A 27,003-nucleotide genomic window follows, 5' to 3' on the forward strand; every position below is an offset into this window, starting at 1 on the left:
TGTATTCAGGGTTCTGGGCAACAGCTGCGCCTTCCAAACCAAGACACTTTTCAGAAAGATGATCCAAATGTGGGCTGTGTGCTTCAGCAGGATTTAGTGGGACTTTCCCACTTAAATGGCTCTTTGTGTCTTGAAAAGTCGGGACACTGACCTCACGAGTGGCTAATGCATGATGTCTTGGAGGTCTTGATTTACATTTGGCTGATGGCCAGGGCTGAACTGTCAAAATGCTCTGATGACTGATGGACAGTGCTGGGCTTGTCCAGGCCTGTTTGTAGTGGACTGGGTGGATTACAGGACATTTACTCCATCCAGGGTTGATAAGCTGAATAAAGCCAGATTGTTAGGAAGGGCTGATTCCAGGGTTCCTCTCTGGGTGCCAGGATTTAGGGTCTAATTTAACCAGTCATCCCTTTCATTGTCTTTGTTGACATTCAGCAGCCTTACCTACTTCCAGGGTCTACTTGAGCACTGACTTTGTTGCAGGGATACATCCTGTCCAAGACTGGGGATCAATACTGTACCTGTGTTGGCCAACTCTGCTCATCTTAGAGACATTTGCTTGGTCCTATTTTTTTAGGAAGACACTTTGCAAGCAAGGGGTGAATCTAGATTCACTGGCATTCTGGACTATCACACTAGATATGGGTGTTAGGAACTGATCAGCTGCACCCTGCCAGTGGGCAGCGTCGGTGAGCGTGCTCCACACATCTAGGAAGGAACAAGCAGTCTTTTACCCCCTTTCTTCTCCTTCAAACCAGAATGGAGGACTATTTATTTACCCCTGGGGGGAGGAGCTGAGGTTTTACAGTTCCTGGGATAGTTCAGAGGTCATTTTGTGCTTTCAGAGGCATCTAGAGACAGAGCCAGGGTTTACAGCTGCCCGAGTCACAAAGTGGTGCAGTACAGATTCTGACCAGGTGCCCACAATCACATGGGCCCAGGGCTGGAGGAACTCAGATCTTTAGGCTATGAGGTAAGCCTTCTGATGGCAGAGCTGTCTCCATAGCCCCAGAATAAAGTTCTATTCAGGTGTAAAGATAAATGAAAGTATGTCATCTGCAGGAAGGCAAATGAATGGGAAAACACTGTATTAAGCAAAATAAGTCAGATTCAGAAACAGAAACAAATGTCATGTTTTCTAATGTGTGTGGAACCTAGATTTTCACACACAAACACACACACACAGGGTTGGGAGTGGGCATGAATATAGAGGGGATTTTCAAGGAAGAGAAAGAAGATTAGAGGGAAGAGAGAGAAAAGGGTAGTGCAGTGTGAATATGCTGAAAGGACACAAAAAAACGTACTTAAGAAACCCTTCATTTTCTACGGTGAATTTACCCTAATATATTTTTCTTAAACACGTAAAATGTAGCTCTGTCTTTTAGCCCAGGCAGAACTCTCCCGACAGCTGGTTGACAGTAAAAAGCACATTTGCCTTTATAAATACTTGAAGACACTGTCATCATTCATTAAAAAGCCTGTTTAATAGCCAGAGATGGATTACAGCAACTACAAGTTTCAATGCTTTACTCTTTTAAGACTGTTAGACACAATTTTCTAAAAAAAGTTTATTTAGACCCTGCTTTTGTTTAGCTTTTGTTTAGGAAAACCATGTGTGAAGTTCACACACCAAAGCCACCAGCTGTCATTTGCCAGCATTTTTCAAAGTGGGTACTGGGTGATGTCAATAGGTACTGTTAAAATCAAAAGAGTCTCAAGAAGGCCAAGTATGAAACCCTGAGACATTACACTTTTGTGAATATTGTAATGCTAAAGAACAGTGTTCCCTTCTAAGTGGGGTGCAGCACCAGCTTCCAAAGCTGCTTGATGAAATTCAGTCTCATTAAGCACAGAAACATCGCTCTCTTCTTTCTAACTCAGCTTCTCACTAAGGCGCCATTTCCCATCTCCTTGCAGTAAAACTGGTTTTTAATTTGCAAATGCTTGGGGCAGTTATGTCTAGAGTACGGAACACTTTGAGTGACATTTGAAGTCTACTGACATTACAAAACACTCTGAGGAGACAATTTGCATAACAAATTCCACAAAGTGCAACTTAATAGAAGAACAAACAAGATGACAACGAGATGGTTGGAAACCACTCCCGGCTTGTAGCATTGAGATTTCCCACACTGAGAAGCAGATACTTAATTTATTTTATTTTATTTTATTTTATTTTATTTTATTTTATTTTATTTTATTTTATTTTATTTTATTTTATGTGCATTAGTGTGAAGGTGTCAGATCCCTTTGAATTGGCGTTACAGTCAGTTGTGAGCTGCCTTGTGGGTGCTGAGAATTGAACTCCGGTCCTTAGGAAGAGCAGACAAGTGTTCTTAACCACTGAGCCATCTTAATCTTCAACTTCAAGTCTGTGGCTTGAAAGCTTGTGAATGAACAGGGTATGGGTACTCTGTAGGTGTGCGTGATTACCTTACCTGTGGTTGGTCTTCCCTAAGTAAGAAAGAAGCAGGTTTCTAAACCAACATACACTGTGGGTCTATAAACCATCCGAGCTCCTGACCGCTGGAGCTGACCTGGAAAGAGAAGACAGCTATGCCATCCCCTGGCCTCTATGCCTGCATGCATGCCTACCCTCACATACAATGTGCACACAGAAAAGAATATCAAACCTGAAATCAAAAATTATAGAAGTGCAAACATGATACACAGAACTTCAGGGTGCTGAAATGTATCCCTAATGGTGACTTTTAAGTAAGAAGATTTCAGTTTACACAATTTACACAGATCAGTGAGGGAAGCGTCCTGATTTGTGGCAATTTCCCACCAACACACTTTCTTCCTTGTAGATATTTTTTAAAATGACCTCAAATGTGGTGCTCCTTACGATATTTGGAAGGATTTGCTTTATTCACAAATGGATGTTTGCCATGCTGTGACATCACAAATGGTGTTTTTGTTGGTGTTCACTCTGAGTTCAGTTTCCATGATTGTAAGTAAATTCCATGGTCTTCAAGCCAGGTGAACCCAATATCCCCTTTGAAGGGTGTTTAAATCATACGCAGACTTTCAAAATAGCATTAAACAGCATTAAATACACACACACATCTTTGTAAAATTTCAAATCTCATACAAACTAATGTTTTCCACTGATAACCTGACAGGATCTACAATCACCTAGGAGACAAATTTCTTGGCATGTCTGAGGAAGTTCTAGATCAGGTAAACTGAGATGTGATGATGCACCATCAGCTCATGTGATGTGGAAGGCATCATCCCATGGGCTGGGGTCTCTGATAAAGAGGAAGCAAGCTTAACACCAGTACCGTCTGCTGCTCCCTGAGCACAGATGGAATGTGACCTCATGTTCCTATCGCCATGTATTCCCCCATGATGGACTGTACCATCCAACCAGAAGGCAAAATAAGCCCTGCCTTCCTCAAGCCGCTTGTCTCGGGCATGTTGTCTCAGCAGTGGCACACATGATTAGTACACAAACTAACAGGATTCTGGGCCACTCTGCTGCTGTTAAGCAGAAATGCCTGCATGTGGCATAAAAGCTAACCACAGCTGGCCAGCACTCACTGTGCTCATCTCCCTCCTCTCAACAGAAAACATTTAACAAGAGCGTTTTCATCTGTTTATTTAGTTACAACAACAATATAACAATGCATACCAAATGGGAAAGATAGTTAAAATGATGATAAAATGTTCAGTAACAGAAATGACTATATTTGAAGGAAATGCCCAGGTGTCATAAAAATACATTTTCAACTTATAATTGGTTATTAGTGTAAATAAATTTAGCAACTGAGTTGTAGTCCATTTCTACAAGTTATCAAAATATTTTCAAAATGTTACACAAAACTGACAACATCCATAAATATATAAACACCAAAATTTTTTCAGAAAAATAAAGTAATGTACCCTGAGATAAAATGCTAATCACACTTGCCATGCCAGATATATACTCACATGTGTGTCCTCACATGCCACTGGGAGCTCTCTGTATTTCACATGTTCCAAGATAAAGTAATGTTATCACATGTTGGTGCAAAATTCAGCCATGAAAGTAACTACTTTAGATTTTAAGATCCCTATGCTGAGGCATCGCGAGTCCAGGGTCTCACTAATGAGAACTTGGGAAGACATGAATGGCTTTCGGGTCTGACTCCTCAAATCACAGCTGAAAACTCTCAGCAAAGCATTCTAGGCTTTTTTTTTTTTCTCACACCAACTGACCCAGAATATATTTTAAGAAATGTTTATTTTCTGTGCATATGTGTTTTAAATTATAAATTCCTGAGCACTTTTTCTTCTTCCTCCTCGTCACTGTCAGTGACATTGACTTGCTGGACGCCAGAGGGAGCTGATGCTGGGGCTGTGAAGACATTTTCCAAGGCTCCAATGTCCAATGGAGGCATGGGGTTCAAGTACTCTTCCCCACTGTGGCCATGGCTGTTGTAGTAAGGGGGTCCATCCATGCTCTCACAGCTCCGAGAATCTTCACTATGTGTGTGCTCATCTGGGTAGTCTCTGAAAGGATAGTCTCTGTTTAAAGCTGAAAATATAGCTTCATGCTTTTGGTACCTGTCTTCATAATAACCAAGACATTCTGGCATTGAACTCGGAAAATTTCCATAGCCAAAAGGAGGCCGACTATAAGGGCACGTGCTGTGGCAGAAAAACAAAAACAAACGAATGAAAGTTAGATTAGCTCTTGCCCACATATGCCTGGCTCACACTATGAAGTAACTGCGTTCCTTGTAGGGCTTGGAAAGCATTCCTCTGCCATCTTCCCACTGCCTATCTATCACTACCCAAACCCTACAGCAAAGGCAGTCTGGATGGAAGCTACCCCCAACATTATCACCTCTTACTAGTTTCTAGCTCTTTATCTTTAATAAGTACAATAAAGAAAATCCCACCTTGGCCTCTATACTACCTCACACCCCATAAAATGTTGGAAATATAAGTATACATTGTATGACACTGAAAACAGCAGGTGTAAAGTGTAAACTGTAAAGTGGCCCCTGTTCCTCCTGGAATTGGCTCAAAGGAAGAGCTGCTAAATACTGCAGCCCTGGAACAGAAGACTCCAGCTAAATTTTACAAAGTAAATTCAGAATATTCTTAGTACTATAAAGATTTAGAACTGATACTACACTATTCTTTTAAAGGATGTTTGCCAACAAACACAAACAAAACACCGTGGGGCAAGATTGTGAGAAAAAAAATTGCAGTTTTAGAACTATGACTTTTTAAAGGCAAAGCTAATAATCTTGTCATTCAAAACCAGCCTATAAGTGTCTTCTGAGAGGAGATGAATTAAACAAAAGTTGTGCTCATGAGCGCCATCTAGTGACAGCTAACACAACGATCACATTCAATTGAAAAACCCATGGAATGCCAGGTGCTTACTGCTTCTTCTGAACTAGTAAGGAGAGAGGGAGGGAGGGAGGAAGGGAACAAGAGAGAGAAGTAATACAAAGGAAAACAGGAGGGATGGTAAGAAGGAAGACCAACTCCCTTTCCTTTCAAATGTATGACACATGTACCAAAGCACTGTCTCAAACTCTCTGAAGATGTCCGACTCCCAAACTTCAAAATACAAGGTACCTTGCTAACATTAAATACCACAAATATAAATTAGTGTTTACATATTTTAGGTTTGCAACCATACTGCAACATTTTACTTCAGGTATTTAGAATTTAGAACCTGTGCCCTGAGACATTGTCATTCTAGCTGCCATGACTCAGTTTGCATTTCTACCCTCGGGTTCTTCTATCACTGACCTCTATGGGTATGTCAGACAGGACAGCACATCTACAATTCATGTAAAGCCTCCATTTAATGTAGACATAACTCAGTCAGCCAGTAACCATCTTCTACAAGATCCAATTTCAAGGCTCGGTGGAAAATTGAAAAACCCTAAAAACGTTATATATATTAGACACGTGCTACAGTTTGAAACACCAGCATTGCAATGACTGTATTGTACAGGAAAACAAGTTAGCATTATGTTCACAAGTCAACTAGGACAAAGCAGGTCCAAGGTCACATGGGTAAAAAGGAGTAGCTATAAAAACATTCCCTCCATTAGGAAAAGCAAGTGTTAACTTGATTAGAATAATAAGATTAGTCAATACACAGTAAGAATATTCTATGCCTTCTAGGTACTGGCTGAGGATTTTACACAGAGCAAATGGACCTTACAGACATTTACCTTTCATCCAACAGATTAGAACACATGCTTCTCACCAGCACATGGAACATTCTCTAGAATAACTCATAAGAGTAGTTACACCCTAAATCAAGTCGTGATAATGTTTTTAGAACTGAAATAATATCACACATATTCTCAAAGCACATATTCTCAAATGGTATAAAAACTACAAATCAATAGCAAAAAGAAGAATGGAAAGCATAAAAAATAGTGTACAATATGCAACATAAACTAGTGGGTAACTGGAGAAATTAAAAGGAAAATAAAAATTTCCTGGCAGTAAGTGAAAACAACCTCCCGAAATCTGTATAAAATAACGAAAGCAGTTCTTAGAGAGACATGCATAGTAATATCTCCATACATCAGAAAATAAAACAACCTAAGGACTCAGACGAGCAACAACAAAACAGACCAACACACACATACACACATACACACTGGGGGCAGAGAGAGAGATCTCAGATAAACAAAACCAAAGATGAAAAACATAATAATGCAATAAACAGCACAGAAACACAAAGTGTCATAGAAACTATCATGACAAATTACATATTGAAATAACTAGAAGCCTAGAAGAAATAGATAAATCCATAAGCACACACAAACTATCAAAACCGAGTCAATAATAAATAGAAGCAGACATGGTTTGTTTAGAACTCCAGGACACAGGAGAAAGTGGCAGGGGGACTCAGGTTTGAGGCCAACTTGTATTCATATTGCTTTCAAGGACAGCCTGAGCTGCACAGAGAAACAAAAATACAAAATACAAAATAAAAAAGTAGAATAATACCTAATGAATTGACTACTGTCAATAGTTCATTTAAAGAAGAATTAATTCTTTTAAAACTATTCAAAAATTTGAAATGGAAGGAGCTCTGCCAAACACTTTTATAGATCCAGCTTTTCCCATTACCCTGATACAAAAATCAGGAAAACTATGGACCCATATTTTGGATAAACATAGCTGCAAAATTCTCAATAAAATACCAATGACCTAAATTTATTGGTTCATGGAAAAGATCACATTCCATGATAAAGTGGGATTCAAAGATGGTTCAACATACACAAACCAATAAACATGTAACACATCACCAAAATACAGTACTGTAGTATATTTTCATCTCTAGAGACAAAGCAGTAAGATTAAAGTTTTTTTCATGGCAAAACACTTTTACCAAGTCATATATAGAAGGAAATCCTCTAAATACTAAAGACTATGTGTGGAAAACCCACAGCCAATACGACACTAAGCAAGGAAACTGCAAACCTTTCCTCTAAAGTTGCAAACCAAATAGGTACCCGATTTCACCATTCTTATTCAATACAGTTCTGGGAATTCTTTTATTTTTTTAATTTTTTACAAAATTTTAATTTTTTATATCAATTACAGTTTATCACTTTGTATCTCAGCTGTAGCCCCCTCCCACATTCCCTCCCAATCCCACCCTTTCCTGTTCCCTCATCTCCTCCCACGCCCCTCTCCAAGTCCACTGATAAGGGAAGCTCCTCCTCCCCTTCCATCTGACTCTAGCCTATCAGGTCTCATCAGGACTGGCTTCATTGTCTTTCTCTGTGGCCTGGCAAGGCTGCTCCCACCTCTGAGGGAGGTTATCAAAGAGCCAGCCACTAAGTTCATGGCAGAGACAGTACTGGGAATTCTTAGCATGAGTACCAGAAAAGAGAAACTAGAATATCTAAACTGGAAAAGAAGATGTTAAATTATCCATATTTGCATATGATATGATTTATATATAGAAAATCCAAATTCCCCATCAAAAAAGTTGCTAGAATGGCTACACAAATTTAGTAAATCTGAAGAATATGAATTAAGCATACAAAAATTGGGCCTTCTCTATGCAGCCCTGGCTGCCCTTGAGCTCAGGGTATAATCATGGTTAACACCTCAAGCTTGCATTCTCTCACCTCATCTTGATGTGCTCTGGGATTTTAAACATAGGCCATCCAACAAAGGAAATGAAGATTTCAATCCATTCATAAAAGCCACAAAAATGAAGTATTTAGAGTAAATTTAACCAAGGAAGTGAGATATTTCTGCAACGAAAACTATGATATATTGGTGAAAGAGCAAGTTTGAGGTCTGCTTAAGTGACATTAGGCTCTATTCGCAACACAAACCAGAAAACAATGTAGACTACAAACATATGTTGACTACAAAGCTACTGTAATCTAACCATAATGATAGTGGCATAAAAGCAGACACACAGACAAATGCAACAGAACCAAAATTCCAGAGGTTAATTCATATCATTACTGCCAACTGATTAGATCCTAAGATAGAAAAAAAAAATGCACTAATGGTAGACAAAGGAAACTCAGTCTTCTAAATAAACAGTGCTGGAAAAACAAGATATACATGGGCAACAGAATGACATCACAACAGCAGATCAAAGGCCTGCACATAAAACATGAAATTATAAACTCAGTGCCAGGGAGCAAGGAAGGCTTCTGTACACTGCTGTGATGTAGGTGATGACTTGGTTTTAATGACGAGACCCAAAGGCACAGAAAATGAAAACATTCAAATGGAATGATGAAGTCTCACACAATAAAAAAGAGTCTACAGAGTGGGAAAACTCGTGCAAATTTTTCATCCAACAATGGATCAATATCTAAAATACATAGCCACTAAAAGCCAAAAAGGAAGATTATCAAATGGTCGTATACAAGTACCCTACTTGTATAATACATTCAAAGCTAAGGTCATTATACCAGAAGATTCTTATATTCCTATGTTTCTTATTATGTTATTTGCAAATATACAATCAGTCCCAACGCCTTTCAGTGAATTAACAGATAATGATACTGTGGTATCTTTACACACTAGAATACAATGCAGTCATAAAAAGAATGGAATACTAAAAAACATTTGCAGCCTCGTGAGTAGAAATGGGAATCATTACGTTGAGTGAAAAAGCCAGAGAGAAAGACAAATGTGTTATCATTCATTTGTGGAAGCTACTACGTTGGTCTTGGGGAAGAACAATGGAATCTGATAGCTGGAGACTGAAAAGAGCAGAGGATGTGGCACAAAAACAGAGTGGCAAAATACTGTTTGTTTTTTTTCTCTAGCAAGCAGGCAACTACTGGTTAAAACAATCTATGCTGCATTTCAAAATGACCAGAAGAGTAAAATTCCCAGCACATATCACGATTAATACTTAGATATGGAAATGTTTTATTATCCTTTATTATATACTGTGTAATGCATCACATTCCATAAAGACGTACACATACTACTACTCAAAAACAAAGGAATGTGTTGGCAAGGCTCTACCTACAGCTTCTGATTTCCTCCATCTAGGGCAGGGTCCACACACTTGTATTTTTCAAGTTCTAGTGCATTCTCAACCTTCCTAGTGCTGTGACCCTTTAATACGGTTCAACGTTGGGGTGACCCCAATCATAAAATTATTTTGTTGCTACTTCATAATTTCTCCAGTTATTAAACATAATGTAAATATATGATATACGACCCCCCCAAAGGGGTTGTGACCCACAGATTGAGAGCAACTGTCCTAGTGCAACCAGTATGCTACAAAGGAGCTGACTGTGTTCAACTGTGTGACTAGTTCAACAGAAAGGGTGATGGAGACACAACCATGCCAACACCACATGCATCCATGGGGCATTCTTTTTTTTTGGGGGGGAGGCAAATCTTTTTGTTGCTTTATTAGATTCTCAGTCAATCAATTGATGTTTGCTAGAACCAGGTATGCAGCGGAGTGTGGAAGAGAGGAGAGTGCAAGAAGACATCAGAAGAAAGGGCATGGCCAGATGCCCAGGTCTTCACTTCACAGTCATTGTCTGTACAAACTCCTCATAATTGACCTGACCGTCTCCATCAATGTCAGCCTCTTGGATCATCTCAATTAAGGACACAGACAGTGAGGAGGACATACAAGAGGCCTTCCGTGTCTTTGACAAGGATGGGAATGGCTATATCAGTGCTGCCGAGCTGTGTCATGCCATAGACTTAATGTCACTAGAGTATTATGTACTCTTTCATGTAATATACTACTACCTATGAGACATCACTGAAAAAAAAACCCACAGAGAACTTGGATCTAATCAAATTTTAACATCTGTCACTTTATACACAAACAAAGTAAGTGATAGAGAAACATATCAATACCCCAGGATTGTAAAAAGCCACATCCAGGATGTGGAGAAGTTTTTGTTTCTTAGTAAAAGCCGGGCCCTGAAGAAGGTGGAGAGCCATTGGTAAAAATAGCCATTGGTAAAAGCTTAGGAAACAATCCAAGCAATGTGTATACTTGGTTGGCTCTTGATTTATACAGCAGTTGTAAAAAGACAGGTTTGAAACAACAAAGGAAAAGCAAAGACAGATGAATCGTTGGCTAATAAATAAGCACATGAAAATTTCAGCTATGAGACAGTTGGCAGTCATTTCATAAGTCTGTAAATATAAGCACCTGTGTATGTGTTTATGCATGTATTGTATTCTTTATCCAAAATGTTTAGAACCAGAAATGTCCTGATTTCATAATGTTGTTGCTTATATTGATTTACCCTGGGGGAGGAGCACCTGTACTCTAGTGCGTGGGAAGGTCAAAAGACAACTTTCAGAAGTTGGTTCTCTCTTTCCACCATGTAGGTCCTGGGTATGGAACTCAGGTCATCAGGTAATAAAGGGCCTTTACCCACTGAGCCATCCACCCAGCCCTGAGACTTGTTTTGCTTTTTTAGAGTTTTGTAGGTTTGCAAAGGTTTTCTACATAAATATTTCTGTTCTCCACAGTTGAAATTAAAAGTGCCCTGAAATCCTGAACACCAACAGTAAAAATAAACTGATTTGAGCTGGGCATGGTGGCACATGCCTTTAATTCCAGCACTAAGGAAGGCAGAGGTAGGCGGAACACGGTGAGTTTGAGGCTAGCATGGTCTACAAAGCAAGTCCAGGACAGCCAAGGCTACACAGAGAAACCCTGTCTCAAAAAAAGTTATTTGAATGAAGCATATGAAACTGTACATGAAATATGAAATCTGTGATTTGCTTTAAAATACATCCTTGCTCCCAAAGTAAGGGGAACTGAAGAAAGAATAGTAAAATGTCAACTTCTGAAGCTAGGTGCCAGCATGTGGGGTGCATTATGCTACACTGTTACCTTTTTTGCATATGACATTTTCTGTAACAAACTGTAAATAACATCCACAAAAAAGTAAAAAGTTTCTCTTCCATGATGCCTGCAATAACAACATTTTCTGTTCTCACATTCTCTAAATTGGACCTTTGTACTCACTGTGCTGGTCACACTATCTCTGTAGTGGCCACTATAGCTGACGGCACAGGTCATCCTCAGCTCTAGCTGAATGGAGAGTATCATAACTCTGTTCTTTGGGAACACTCAGGAGCTGGGGAAACGCAGATGCAAGATGCAGCAGAGAACCCTGCACATTTAATCCCCTTCCATTAGCTGCTCTGGTCTATAGAGCATAAGTTTCCTGTGTCTGCTGCTTCAAAATAAAGTGTACCTTGAGTCATGGAAACAGAGGCACTGGCTTGAAAAATGACTCAGGGTAGCAAGTCAACCAGCCACGGCCACCTTTGTTTTAAGCCCAATCAGTGGGTTAAAGAGTAAACCCCCTTTCAGTATTCATGTCCACCTGGAACCTTAAAATATGACTACATATGTGACTGCATCACTTCTGTTTTATTGGGCAGAACATAATTCCAATGACTTGTGTGCTCATAAAAAGAAGGTATATGCAGGAATGGACTGCTCAAAGAATTAGTATTTTGTAAAAGAGGGGTGAAGGGAGGTGCTGAGGAGACAGTTCTTACATTGGAAGCATGAAGGCAGTTCAAGCCCCTGGAACCACATAAAGACCAGAGTAGCAGCACAGGCTTATAAGCCTAGGGAATTTAACACACAGCAAAGCTAGAGATAGGAGAGTCCCTGAAAGCTCATGGGCCAGTTGTCCCGGTTTAAGCACTGGCAAACAACAAAAGGGGCCTTGTCTCAAAGAGGGAGAAGACAAGGCGCAAACCTGAAGTTGTTCTCTGATGTGTGCCCTCACTATGCACACACACACAACACACCAAACAAAAGACTGAAAAACAATGAGAAGATACAGATGCATACACAGGCGTGCAGAAAGAGGGTAGTTCAACAGTCACGAGCCAAGGGCAGTTGAAGCTTGTCAAGAAGCTAGGAAGAAGGATTCTTTCCCTGAATCTTCACAAGGGAGCCCAGCCCTGTCAATAGCTTAATTTCAGACTTTTAGGCTCCAGAACTCTGAGACTAAACTGTTGACTTAAGCTCCATATTCTATCAGCCTCAGCAAACTAATCTGTCTAGAAACATATTTCAGCTTTTGACCTCAACAACTGTAAGACAGTAACTAATTTATATAATTTACACCACTATGTTGACTATAGTTTGTTATAATGGCAATGGTAAGCTACCTGCTTACTAGTCAAGTTTTAGCTTTCTACCAACCCTGCAATTGATTATTTATAATCTAGCTTGAGATATATACACATATATATATGTATTCTATAAATTTCATTCTTTAGATTCCTAACAGCCCTACTGACTACTTACATTTGTCTGTGCAGATGTTTTCCATAATGGCCAGTTTATAGCTTGCATATACTCTTATAACTCTACTTATACCTAGGAGAGAAGTCATTACCCACTCTCCACTTAATATTCTAGAATAGTGTCAGTTTTCTGAAAAGCCTGTGCTCACTTTCTTTTCCATCAGCAATACATGTGGGTTCTAATTTCTTCAACATTTTCATTTAAACATTACTTTAGCTAATTCTAACCAGGGAATCTGAAGTTACCCCTGCATTTTTACTGTACTTTTCTATAAGGACCAGTGAGCCCTGCCATGTGCTTACTGGCATCTTCTTCCAAGAACATCTTACATGGATTTTGGCTCACTTATAAGCTCAGCTGCTTTTTACTGCATTCAGAGTATTCCCTGTCTATCCTGCTATAGGATTATGCATACATGGATCTGCGTACTCCCTCACATTCTCTGAATTCTTATCTCTTTTTGATACTTCTTGATGCAAGAGGTATCATTAATTACGATGAAGTCTAGTCTACTAGTTTTTCTCTGTTGCTTGGGTTTCTAATGTAGCACCTAGGCATCACCAAAACAACATCATAAAATCTATCCTTACAAGAAACCCTTATGGTTTCTTCTAAGAATTTTAGGGGTTTAGTTCTTATGTCTTGTTCTTCAATCATTTGAGATAACATTTTTGTGGTGAGAGCTAGAGTACGATCTCACTGTGGGTATGTGGACATTTAATTGTTCTAAATTTGATAAACACCCTTCTTACCCCCAACTAAAGGGTTTTGGGAACATCCCTGCTGAAAGAAAATGAAGTGATCAGAGATTTCTTTTTGTAACTGAATTCTACCCCCATTACTTACAATGTCTACCTTTATGTCAGGACCTTTGAGTTTTGTGTGTGTGCTTAAAAACAAAAACAAAACTTTTACCTTTAACAGAAATTTTAGGCTCATAACCAAACTAAGCATTTGTACAAAGAATCCCTATATAATTCTCCCTCCCGATATGCACAGGATCACCACAACACATCTCACACCAGAGTGATCTATGTGTTAAAACCACTAGCTTATACAGACCCCATCGTTACTACTCAGAATGCAAACAAATGTGTAATGGCACCCACTGACCACAGTGTCTTACCCAAGAGTAAGTTCATTGCTCAGCACACTTATTCTCCCTTCCTTGCTGATGTCTGGAAACTTCAGAGTATGACTTTGGAAACAGGATCCCTGTGGTGGTTAGTTGCATTAAGATGAGGTTGTTAACCCAGATGTCCTTCAACTGAGGAATGGATACAGAAATTGTGGTACATTTACACAACGGAATACTACTCAGCAATTAAAAACAAGGAAATCATGAAATTTGCAGGCAAATGATGGGATCTAGAAAAAAATCATCCTGAGTGAGGTATCCCAGGAGCAGAAAGACACATACAGTATATATTCATTTATAAGTGTGTACTAGACCTATAAGATAGGATAAACATACTGAAATCTGTACACCTAAAGAAGATAAACAAGAAAGAGGACCCTGGGTAAGATGATCAACCCTCACTTAGAAAGAAAATAGAATGGACATTGGTTGTAGGAGAAAACAAATAACAGTACAGGAGTCTACCACTGAGGGCCTCTGAAAGTCTCTACTTAGCAATGTATCAAAGCAGAGACTGAGACTCATAACCAAACCTTTGGCAGAGTACAGGGAATCGTATGAAAGAAGAGGGAGTTAGTATGACCTGGAGAGTATAGGAGCTCCACAAGGACCAAATATATATGGGCACAGGGGTCTTTTGTGAGACTGTATCTCCAACAGAGGACCATGTATGGATATAACCTAGAACTCCTGCTCAGATGTAGCCCATGGTAGCTCAGTATCCAAGGGGTACCCTAGTAAGGGGAACAGGGACTATTTTTGACATGAACTCAATGGCTGGCTCTTTGACGCCACCCCCCAACCTGAGGGAGGAGCAGCCCTGGTAGGCCACAGAGGAGGACTTTGCAGCCAGGCCTGAAGATACCTGATAAGCTAGGGTCAGATGAAAGGGGAGGAGGTCCTCCCCTATCAGTGGACTTGGAAAGGGGTAGAGAGAAGATGAGGGAGGGTGGGGTTGGGAGGGAATGAGGGAGTGGGATACAGCTGGGATACAAAGTTAATAAACTGTAACTAATATTAAAAAAATAAAAATTAAAAAAAAAGAAATTTGCAGGCAAATGGTAGAAACTTGATCATCCTGAGTGAGGTATCCCAGACACAGAAAGACATACATGGTATATACTCACTTATAAGTGGATATTAGACATAGAATATTAAAATCTGTACACCTAAAGAAGCTAATCAAGAAGGAGGACCCTGGGTAAGATGCTCAATCCTTATTCAGAAAGTCAAACGGGGTGGACATCAGAAGAGGGAGAAAACAGGGAACAGAACAGAAGCCTATCACAGAGGGCCTGTGAAAGACTCAACACAACAGGGTATCAAAGCAGATGCTGAGACTCATAGCCAAACTTTGGGCAGAGTGCAGGGAATCTTATGAATCTTATGAATCTTATAGAAAGACCTGGAAGGGACAGGATCTCCACAAGGAGGGCAACAGAACCAAAAAAACCTGGGCCCAGGGGTCTTTTCTGAGACTGATACTCCAACCAAGGACCATGCATGGAGAAGACATAGACCCCCTGTACAAATGTTGCCCATGGCAGCTCAGTGTCCATGTGGGTTCTCTAGTAATGGGAATAGGAACTTCCTTTGACATGAACTCTATGGCTGGCTCTTTGATCACCAACCCCTGAGGGAACAATAGCCTTACCAGGGCACAGAGAAAGACAATGCAGGCAGTCCTGATGAGACCTGATAGACTAGGGTCAGATGGAAGGGGAGGAGGATGTCCCCTATCAGTGGCCTGGAGGAGGAGCATGGGAGGAGAAGCGGAAGGGACAGTCGGTTTGGGAGGGGTCAAGAGAGGGGGTTACAGCTGGGATACAAAGTGAATAAACTGTAATTAATAAAAAATTAATTAAATTAAAAAAAAAGATGAGGTTGTTAGTTGGATGGGGCCTAGTCTAGTGACTGGTGTCCTGGTAAGATGACAAGGCTCCCAGATATATATTCACACAGAAGGGGAAACTGGCAACTTTAAATCTTTTCCAGGAGGTAATATATTGAAAGCATAGTCTGTTGTTTTCAGAAAGGCCTCTCAGTAATATACACTCCTGGCTCTCTGTGTATCATGGTTTACTCATTCATTTTTTTCTAGCAGTAAGCAAGCACTAGCTGGCTATATCAGTTTATTATTCAACCTACTGAAGGAGTTCTTGTATGAATGAAGTCTCTATAAACATCTTTATGTAGATTTTTATATTGACAAAAATTCATTTGGGTAAATACCAAGCAACATGATTACTGATGTTTAGTTTTGTAAGAATCTGACAACCTGTCTTCTGATGGGCTGAGAATTGTCTTCATTCTCTTTATGTCACAGAGTTTACCTATGTATTGGTGTTTATGATGTGCACGTGTGTCGTATATACTTGTGTGAGTTTGGGCATGTGCATGTCACTGCACACGTGTGGAGGTCCTCAGTTTCTACCATGTTAGATACAGGGTCTCTTGTTTATGGCTGCTCACCAGGCCATCTGGCCCATGTATTTGCAGGGATTCTTCTGTTTCCTCCTCTCATCTTGCTTTAGGTATGCTGATGCTACAGATGTGTGCTACTGTGCCTGACTTTACGTGGTACTTTGCCCACTGAGCTTTGTATAATGATTTAATATCCTTAAACTACAGCTACAGTACAGTTTGTGATTTACTTTTTATATTTGCTTTATTTCATGCCTTTCAGCCTTTGCCTTTATGGATGTACACCATATACGGGCAGATGCCTACTGAGGTGAGAAAAGAGCATTAGACTTGCTACAACTGGAGTTACAGATGGTTGTGAGCTGCTGGGAACCAAACCCTGGTTCTCCAGAAGACTAGTAAATGCTCTTAACCACTGAGCAACCTCTCCAGCACTCACTTTTACTTATTTAGTGTGTGGATATGTATATGTGTGTGGACATGTGCATATATTGCCACTCACGGAGGTCAGAAGACAGTCTCTGGGAATCAGCCAGGGCCTTCCACCATGTGGGTCCCAGGGACCAAGCTCAGGTCATCATGCTTGCCAGCAAGTGCTTTTATCCACTGAGCCATCCCATTGGCCTCTTTTGTTGTGAATTTAAAAAATTTCCTTTCTACATATAGGATAACATCAAATAAGAACAGTTTTCATTTTGGAATTTTTTGTTTTTCTTTCTTGCCTAATTTACCTGGCTCAGACTCTCCAGTACAATATGGAACAGAGATGGTAAAAGGGACATTCTGTCTTTTATTCTTGATCTTAGAGGAAATATTCCATGTGTCATTAATTAATACAATGCTATCTATGGCATTTTAATACAATTCTTTACAATATTGAGAAAGTCCCTCCTATTCTTAGTTTAAAAAATAACCTGAACTAACGCATTTAATCCCCTCTAAGATACTGGGTTTTAGCAAATGCTTTTTCTCTATCAGCAGGTATCTGTGGCTTTATTACTAATCAACTTCAGACTGTGAATCATGCATTCATTTCTGAGGTAAATCTGACTTGCCATGCTTTTACTATTGCTGCTGGATTTAGTTTGCTAGCATAATTTTGCATCTATAGTCATATAATGTATGCGACTTTCATTCACTCTAACTTTGGTAACAGGTTAATGCTAGCATTCCAAGTATTCCTTTCTATTTTTCTTGGAATAGTTTGAGAAAGGACTGATGTGTATTCCTCTTTCAAAATTTCATAGCATTTACCAATGATGTCACATGGTCCAGGATATTTTCCTTTGCTGGAAGGTTTTACATTGCTGATTCATCTCTTACAGTCTGTTTACATTTTTTAAATGTCTTCTAGAACCACCTGAGGGAAATGGATCTCTGTGCGTGGTTGTATGTGACTGTCTTGATTGCATTCATCAATGTGGGAAGACCTGGCTACGTGGGCAGCACCATTCCCTAGACAGTATACTGGACTGTATATAGGGGGAAGGGGACTAAGCAGCAGTAAGCGTTAGTTGTTCTGCCTCCTAACTGTGGATAAATGGCAACATCTGTGTCAAGCCCTTGCTGCTTTGACTTCCTTGCCACGGTGGACTGCGTCCTTGAGCTGAGAGCATAAGCCCTTTCTCCTTTAAGTTACTGTTCCAAAAATATTTTATCACAGCAATGGGAAAAGAGACTAAGCTATCTGTCAAGCTGTCTTGGATAGTTTTCTTATTTCTAACTTGTTACAACACCAACATCTACAGCATTTGTATTAGCTACTTTTCTCACTGCTATGAACAAATACCTGACCAGAAACAACCTGTGGAAAGGAGGGTTTATTTTAGCTTTTAGTTTGAAGGGATACAGGATAATTACTTCAGATGAGGAGGCATGGACACAGGAGAGTGAGGTGCCTGCCCACAACTGTGTCTGTGGTTAGGAAGCACACAGATGGTAGCAAAAGTCCCATTTACATATCTTACACACCTTAGCAATTTTTGTGCTTTTCCAGTTTTCTCATTTTTTTCTATTTCAGTCACATATGCTTTGATATCTATTTTCTTTCTTCTGTATTGACTTTTGTTTGTTCTTTTGCTAACTTATTAAAGCATCAATTCAAGTTGTTGATTTCTTGTAGCTGACCTCAAACTCCCTATGTAGATGAAGATGACCTTGAACCTGTGATCCTCTTTCACTGACCTCCAAGTGGCAGCATTACAGGCATGTGTTACTGTGCCTGGTTTATATGATACTGTGGATTGATGCCAAGGCCTTGTGTACATCAGGTAATCACTGAGCCAACTGAGCTATAACCTCAGCCCTGGGGATTTTTCTTTTTAAATACAGGCCATTACAGCTATGAACTGAAATCTGAACACTGCTTTCAACTGAATACCCCACAAGCTTTTGGATGTCCTATCTTCATTCTCATTGATCCCAAAGAATTTTATGTTCTTTATGATGTCTTCTTCAATATATTAGATGCTTAATTAGCACACTTTTCCTTGTCCTTTTATTACTAATTTGTAATCACATTCCATTGTAATCAGAGAATAAACTTTACATGATTTCAACCTTTTAAAATTTACTGAGGTTTTACTGTAATCTAACAGATTATCTTATCTAGAAAGCTATATGGTACTTGAGAAGAGTATATGTTCTGATGTTTATGTGTGTGTGTTTATTAGGTCTATTAGGTTTACAGTGTTTTTAATTTATCTCTTTATTGATCTCATTATTGATTTTTCTCACCATTATAGCAGCTACCTACCTGGTTCTCTAAAATCATTTACATTCATTCATTTATTCATTTTGTGTTTTGGGCAGCATGCATGGGCTATGTATATGGAGGCCAGAGAACAATTTCCTTCCATTATGTGGGTTCTGGAGATTAAATTCAGGCCACTGGGTTTGGTGGCAACCACCTTTATTTGCTGAGCCATTTCACCAGCATCTAGCTCTCTTTTAATTACCAGCTAGTCTGCATTCTATTACTACAGTAAATATTTCAAATAATTCAACTTATGAAGGAGGGAAGGCTGGGATAAAAGTATAGCTCAGTGACAGCATTTACCCAGACACTCAAAATCTTTGCGTGTCAAAGGTTTTGGTCTATGGCCATTTAGCCTTGTTGCTCAGGGCCTATAGTAGCACTGTGTTATCATAATAGCTGCTGCTACAGAAACTTTCATCCAAAACGTAAGCCAAGTAAAGCCAGTTTAAAAAAAGAAGGGCAGTCCCATTTTTAGGACAAGCATACAATATTTTTAAGCTCCATGTTCAGTTGTAGGTTTTGGTGATACAGTAACTCTGATGGTGAATTTGTCAGCAGTGGAGAGGAATCCTATTTTGTCACTCTGGTGCAGAGGGAAAAGGGATTATTGTTTGAAACCAAGATGCCCTGGGGCCTGAGAACAGGGAACCAATACAAGTCACAAAATTAAACATATCTTGAGACAGTCCCCGGGTAAAAGAGTTATCGGGGGGGGGGGGCAATCGTGAAGAAGGGGAGGGCCAGACACTGAAAACCAGAAAGTGCAGGAGCTGTGTTCTCAGATGAGGAAGGTGTAGTTAGGGTAATCCCAGCTCAGGAGCTGAGGGCAGACCTTATCAACTGAGCACAGACTGTGAGTGTTAGTCTTGAACCTGAGGTCAGTGTACAGGTGAAGCTCTGGAGCCACTTAGCTGCATCAGAAGCAGAAACAGCAAAGCTCAGCAGAATACTTGATGTTCATAGCTGCATCCCTCCAGGAAGGTGAGTATCATGACTTAGGGGGTTTGGAAAGGATGAAGACAGGTCCTGTACCTGTAAAGCTTTCAGTGCTGTGGTTATTCCCTATAAATATAAATACTAGAAATGAGAAAACTCAATAAATCAAATCATTTCCTAGAAATATAAATACTTAAAATAAGAAAATTCAATAAGTCAAATTAAAAACACAGTAGAAACAACACTAACAGAATCCAACAAGCAGAAGAAAAAATATTAAGGATGAAAAGCAGGTAGAGGAAATGGTGCAAGTATCTGTAAAGACAATAAGTGAACATGACCACAAAGACATGAGAATCAGGAGACCAACCAAACCTAAGAATCAAAGGATAGATGGAGTTGATATAAAAACTAAAGATAGAGAATTTATTCAATAGTTTATACAAAAAATTCCTCCAAATATACAGAAATGGATATGCAACCACAGAAACATTTAGACCCTCAAGTTCACATGATCCAAGAATGAATCTCTTGCTGTCACATGACAGATCAGTGGTTCTCTACCTTTCTAATGCTATGACCCTTTAATACAGTTCTTCATGCTGTAGAGATCCCAACCATAAAATCACTTTTGTTGCTACTGCTTTACTGTAATTTTGTTACTGTTATGAACTGTAATGTAAACATCTGATATGCAGGATATCTGGCATGTGACCCCAAAAGGGTTGAAACCCACAGGTTGTAAACCATTGTGATAAGAGTCAAGACATCAAAACTACAAAGAAAGAAAACTATTCAAAGCTTTAAAGGAAAAACTACCAACTCATCTACTCATCTACAAAGGCAAACACATCATCATCATCATCATCATCATCACCTTCATCATATTAGATCTCTTGCAAGTAACCCAAAAAAACTACAAAATTGTGGAATGATATATTTCAACACTTGAAAATAAATGCCAATCAAGACTACTACATCCAAGGGCTGAAGAGATGGCTTGTCAGTTAACATCACCAGCCGCTTTTCCAGCTCACAATGCTCTGTGACTCCAGTCCTAGGGATCTGATGGCCTCTTGCGGCTTCTATGAGCACTGCACACATGTAGTACATGTGCATGTGCAAGGCAAACAGCTATACAAATAAAAATAAATTTTATTTTTTCAAAAAGATTGATATGTCCAGCAAAGCTATAGTGTAAAAATAGAGAGAGAAACTAAGACATTTCAAGACAAGTACACACTAGGGCAATTCATGACCATCCCACAAGCACTGAAAAAGATACCTACAGGAATACTATACTCAGAAGACAGACAGACTCAGTCATGAAAACATAGAAAATAATTTTTATGAGGACTAGATGAACAAAGGAGAGCTAAGAGGGAAGCCATCATACTCAGTACAGTAAACCAGCAACCTCTTAATACTTGTACACCTGAAAGGACACATTGAACGATATTCCAAGCAATAGGATTACAGGGATTAGTAGACCCTCCTCAATGATGCTTTAAGTATAAAAGAGTCTCAACTCGCAAGTCAACAGATATGAAGTAGTTGATTAGATGGGGGGAAAAAACAAGCTCAAACTATCTATAGTTACTAAGAAACTCATCTCACTGGTAAAGATGTTCACAGAATAAGAGCCAAAGGATGGAAATCAATACATCAAGCAAATCTGAGCCAAAAAAAAAAAAAAAAAAAAAGACAAGCAAATTAAAAACCACAAGCAGAATCCATCTTCCTCCGATTATAATGGCTACCATCAAGTAAATCACAAATTCTGGTGAGGATGTGGAAAAAAAGAGTAGGAAAGGAGACCCATACACACTACTGGTAGAAATGTAAAATTAGGTTAAGTCACTATACAAAGCAGTATGGAATTTGCTAAAACAACAACAGAACCAAACCTACCGCATGACCCAGTTACAGTTCTCCATGGTATATACTCTAAGAAAAGTAAGTCAGAAAAACACAAATACTAGCATAGCCATGTTTTTCTTTGGCTCTATTGACAATCGATATGAAATCATCCTAGATGCTAATTAACAGAGGAATGGATAAATAAGAGACATGTATGTGCATGTATATAATGGGGTTTTCCAGTCAAAGGAAGAATAAAATTATGTCATTCACAGGGAAATAAATGAAACTGGGAGTTATACTAAAGAAAATGCGCCAGCTCAAAAAAGACAAATATTGCACAGTCTTTCTCATATTAGGAATCTACCTAGATTTTTTTAAAAGTATGTATACACAGGACATGAAAGTATCAAGGGGATAATTTGAGGAAGAGGAACAGTTTTAAAGGGATGGAGGAAGAGAGTAATAAAGGGAAGACAAATATTGCATGATTTCTTTTATATATGCTATTTAGATTTACACACACACAGAGTCACATACTTATGTGTACATATACATATGTGACATGATCTCAGAGAGAACTATGAGAGGGGAAGAAAGCTAGCAGTACAGAGAAGATTTGAGAAAAGGTAATATGGGGTGAATGTAAACAATATAATATATCTGTATGAAAAGAACATAATGAAATCCATTATTTTGTTATGTTAATAATAATAAAAATGCTGCTTCTGTGTACCTGTCATCTTTCCCCTTTTATGGCTATCATAGAAAAATTACATTTATATACATCACAAGCCGTAATGTTACTTCACATAGTTTTCTATTTACTAAATAAACCAAGGAGAGAAAGGACATTTAAATAAAGACTTATATAGTGTATATTAACACTATTATTTACTAATTCCAGGTCTATTTACTCCTGTGGGCTCAAATTATCTGGCTTAATTTCCTTTCTCTGAAACAACTTCACATTTACTAGCCTTTGAGTGCTGCTTCTGTCACTGTGTAACATTCTTATGTATTGCAGTCTTCTGCCCCAGTTGTTTCATACAATTTCTTTTGAAATCAGTTAAAAGCCATGGATTAAATATATATGTATATATATGTGTGTGTGTGTGTGTGTATGTCTATATATGTGTGTATATATATATATATGTGTGTGTGTGTGTGTGTGTTTTCTAGATTGTATTTCTCTGTATAGCCCTGGCTGGCATAGAATTCACTTTGTGGACCAGGCTGGCCTCCAATTTCTCTCTGCCTCTGCCTCCTGAGTGCTGTGATCAAAGGTGTGCACCACCACCTCCCGCCTATTATACTATTTTTGTGTTATATAATTACATTTACTGGTACTCTTTGTTTTGTTTGGATTCATGTTGCTGCAGAATTCCTTTAGTTTCAACATAAAGAAAAGAACAACCTTTAAGCCAGGAGTAGTGATGCATGTCTTTCATCCCAGCAATCAGGATGCAGAGGCAGTCAGATCTCCAAGTTCAAGGCCAGCCTGGTTTACACAGCATTTAATATCTGTTTCAATCTCTAGTCCTGTAAAACATATACATGTGAAGATACACTCACACAGAGAAACACTCATATATGTCTTACACGTTTGATAACAATGAATTACCTCAGGTTTTGATTTTATGAGAACATAGTTTATCTCAATTGAAAGCTAAGATTCATCAGCTAAAAGATTCTTGGTGAGCAGCTTTGTTCTTTTCTTGAGTATAAAAGCTCACCTCCATTCTTGCCAGTGAAAATGAGTTGTGGGTTTTCTAAGGGTTTTTTTTTTTTTTTTTTATGATGATCCAAGATTCTCTGGCCACTTTCAAGATGACTTAATCTTTCAGCATTTTACTGTGATGTCTAGGTGTGAATCTCTGTGACTCAAGATTCACTGAGCTTCTTGAATATAGTTTTCAACACAAATAGGGAGTTAACAACTTTTTCATTCATATCCTTTAAACTTTGTATTACTAGTTTGTGTTTGTGTCAGTGCTGTTGAATGCATGCATGTGGCGAGCAGAAGACAACTTTCAGGAATCAGTTCTCTCCCTCTACCATGGGGTCCAGGGTCCCAGGAATTGAAATCAGGTTTGTGGGAGGTAGGGGTCGGGCAAAAGTAACTTATACCCACCTGAGACATCTCAGCAACCTTTCGCCCAATATTTTCATGCTCCCTTCTTCCTTTTGTACTTCAGTTTCATATAAACTGCTGTGCTTAATGATGAATATGCACTTGAGTTGTTCCCAGGCTCTCCTGATTTTTTCTTCATTTTTTGTCCCCTTTCTGTTCTTACCATTTAACATGCATTAGTCTAGTTTCAAGTCTGCTGATATTCTCCTCTGCCAGTTGAAGTCTATGTTTGAGGTATTCGGCTGAATTTTTCATTTTGGTTCAACTTCAGGATTTCTATTTGTTCATTTTTAAATTTTACATGCCATCATCAATTTTTCAATTTGATTTTAAAAATTATCAGGGCTAGAGAGGTTAAGTGCTCAAAGGTTAAGAGCACTTGGCTGCTCTTCCAGACAACCAAGATTCAATTCCCAGCACCCATATGGCAGCTCACAACTGTCTTTAATTCCATCTCCAGAAAATCTGACACTTCAACATGGACATACATACAGATATGTACATACAATGCACATAAAAATAAAATGTTAAAAAATATTGATCATAACATATCAATGTCTTTAAGCATAATATTCTTTAGTTATTTAAAATATTACCCTATGGACTTTGTCACACTCAATTCTACACTCTGTCATAAAGTTTCTAGTGGTTTTATTTTCATCCATTTGCTCAACTCATTCACTTTGAGGTAGCTCAGGCTTGTCTAATATTTTCCATGAGAACCAGGCTAGCCTTGAACTTATGCTTCTCTTGTTCCAGCTTCCTGAACACAAGGATTACAGGCATGTGCCACTACATTACCTTTGAACGGATTTTGTTTAATTGTTTTTTGGGCTACTTTGTTGAAAATTGTATATTTCAGTAATATATTGTTACAGCTCAATAATGACTCTCCCCTTTTTCTCTAAGCCCTGCTCTGCTGAGCTTCTGCCTCTTGGAGAGCAATGTTCTTGAAATATATGTTCTTACATATATTTTTGTATAGTTTTACTGTTTCATCTAAAAATGAATCCAATCCCTAATACTGTATATTTCAGTTGAAATATAAGTTTTTAGTAATGATTCAAAGTACATATTTTTAGTTGTCTCAAATTCTTGGGATATTGATCCTATTTGTAAGTTCCATGAACTCTTATTCTTTTTGTGTGTATATACAGGTGCACATGACTGGGCACAATGCACTTATACATGAGTGTATGTGGAGGTAAAATATCAACCCTAGTGTCACTCCTCAGCAACCATTCACCATAATTATGGAGGCAGGGTCTCTTGCTGTCATCTGAGATGTTCCAATTAGGCTAGGCTGGCTGGCCACCAAGACCCTGTCTCTGCATCCTCAGAACTTAAGTTTTATGCTTTACTCACTGAGCCATCTCCCCAGCACCAAATTCATACTTTTAATAACTCCTTTTCTCATGTTTCATCCACTTCTCAGATGCAATAGAAATTCCAACTGCCCTAGGTAATAAAAGTGTTCCTCTAAAACAGTTACCCAGATAACTTCCATCTAATTGCACATGAATTTATCAACTTAAAACTGTTTTCATCAAGTGGACAGGAGTAGGGGGGTGGATTCTATATCGGTGTGTAATGAATGCACTTTAGAAATCACACAGAAGCCCAGGCAAAACATATTTCTCGTCATACTTGATCTGAGTTGGTTATAAAAGTTTTCTATTTTCTTTATTAAGGTTGAAAAGGCCTTCTGCTTCTCTGTTTTATGGAGAGGTTTTAGTTTGAAAGCAAGTAAAAAGCTCAAAACTGGACGTCTTCTCATTTAAATTCAACTTTACAGCCATGAGACCATTTCTGTGTCTAAAAACCATCTTCAGGATCACTATAAATAGCTGGTTGGCCACTTTGCCTCCTAAGGACTTATTTTCTTCTTTCTGATAAGTTCATCTAAGTATTAAATAAGTCACATTTAAATTCAGTGTTTCTAGGTAGCTATAACAGAAAGTTTCTGATGGACTCTAAATATTCCTTATCTTTAAAAAGTTCAGACAAAAATATGCATGTAAATGTAGGTGTGATTTTTTTCAATAAAGAGTACATAATTTCAATCAAATTCTTAAGTCTACAACCAAATACTTGTTCAAAAGAATTTTAATCTGTGGGGTTTTATTTTGGTTTGGTTTGCTTTTGTCTTTTTGTCTAAAATTTTCCAACTAGGTTGCTATGTTTACATATATCAGAAATTCTCCCAACTGACTACTGTATTATATATATACCATTTGAGTATATTTTCTCTTTATTTGAGGGTAATAAGTCCCCATTTGTCTTTCCTATCATTTTAATATTTTTCATTTCAACATTCAATGAATAACAGAATGAAGACTCTATATATCTTCTCGAATATGAAGATAAGAATACACTACAGTGGGCTGAAGAAATGGCTCACTGGTTAAGAGCACAAGCTGCTCTTCCCAAACACCAGAATTTTAAGTTCCCAGCACCCACATCAAGCAGTTCACTTGTTATTCCAGTTACAAGGGATCCATCACTCCATCCTGGCCTCCACATACACATGCCAAACACACACACACATATATACACACATAAATAAAAATAAATCTTTAAAAAGAATATGCTGCGAGGAGGAGACAAAGGAATGATGAAAGAGAAAAGAACTAGACAGAGGAGTGAACGCTGTCTGGAGAAAAAGCAAGTTCCACAAGCCAAAATGAAATGGCTGACAGTCAAAGGCAGGGAGACAAGGTCTCAGAGAGGTATGACCAGCCCAAGTATCCCTTTCCTTTACAAAATGACTCCATTAAAATGCTGAACCAATTTAATTTTGTTAAAATATGTAAAATATAATAAATAAATGAAATATATGAGATGTGTATTTCTATTTCAAATACCCATTACAATCATTGTATTGAAGCAATTAGGGAAAATAGTCTTTATAAAATTCCATTATCAATTTAGAGACAAGGATTACTGAAAGGAAATCAGCTCTTTTTGCCACTTAG

General features: G+C 38.6%; 1 protein-coding gene across 2 annotated transcripts in view; it reads right to left on the minus strand.

Moving 5' to 3' along the window:
- Window positions 1-3,591: 3,591 nt before the first annotated feature.
- Window positions 3,592-27,003, minus strand: part of Sox30 (SRY-box transcription factor 30) — a 40,656-nt gene continuing 17,244 nt past the window's right edge. The window contains exon 5 of one of the 2 annotated variants that reach the window (XM_021651428.2): window positions 3,592-4,638. In XM_021651428.2, coding sequence (XP_021507103.1) covers window positions 4,257-4,638 — 382 coding nt within the window. In that variant the 3' untranslated portion in view covers window positions 3,592-4,256. The remainder of the gene's footprint in view (window positions 4,639-27,003) is intronic. The other variant, XM_021651429.2, reaches the window with a different exon arrangement.

The sequence above is a fragment of the Meriones unguiculatus genome, chromosome 11 (assembly GCF_030254825.1).
Source record: "Meriones unguiculatus strain TT.TT164.6M chromosome 11, Bangor_MerUng_6.1, whole genome shotgun sequence".
NCBI classification, from domain to species: Eukaryota; Metazoa; Chordata; class Mammalia; order Rodentia; family Muridae; genus Meriones; species Meriones unguiculatus.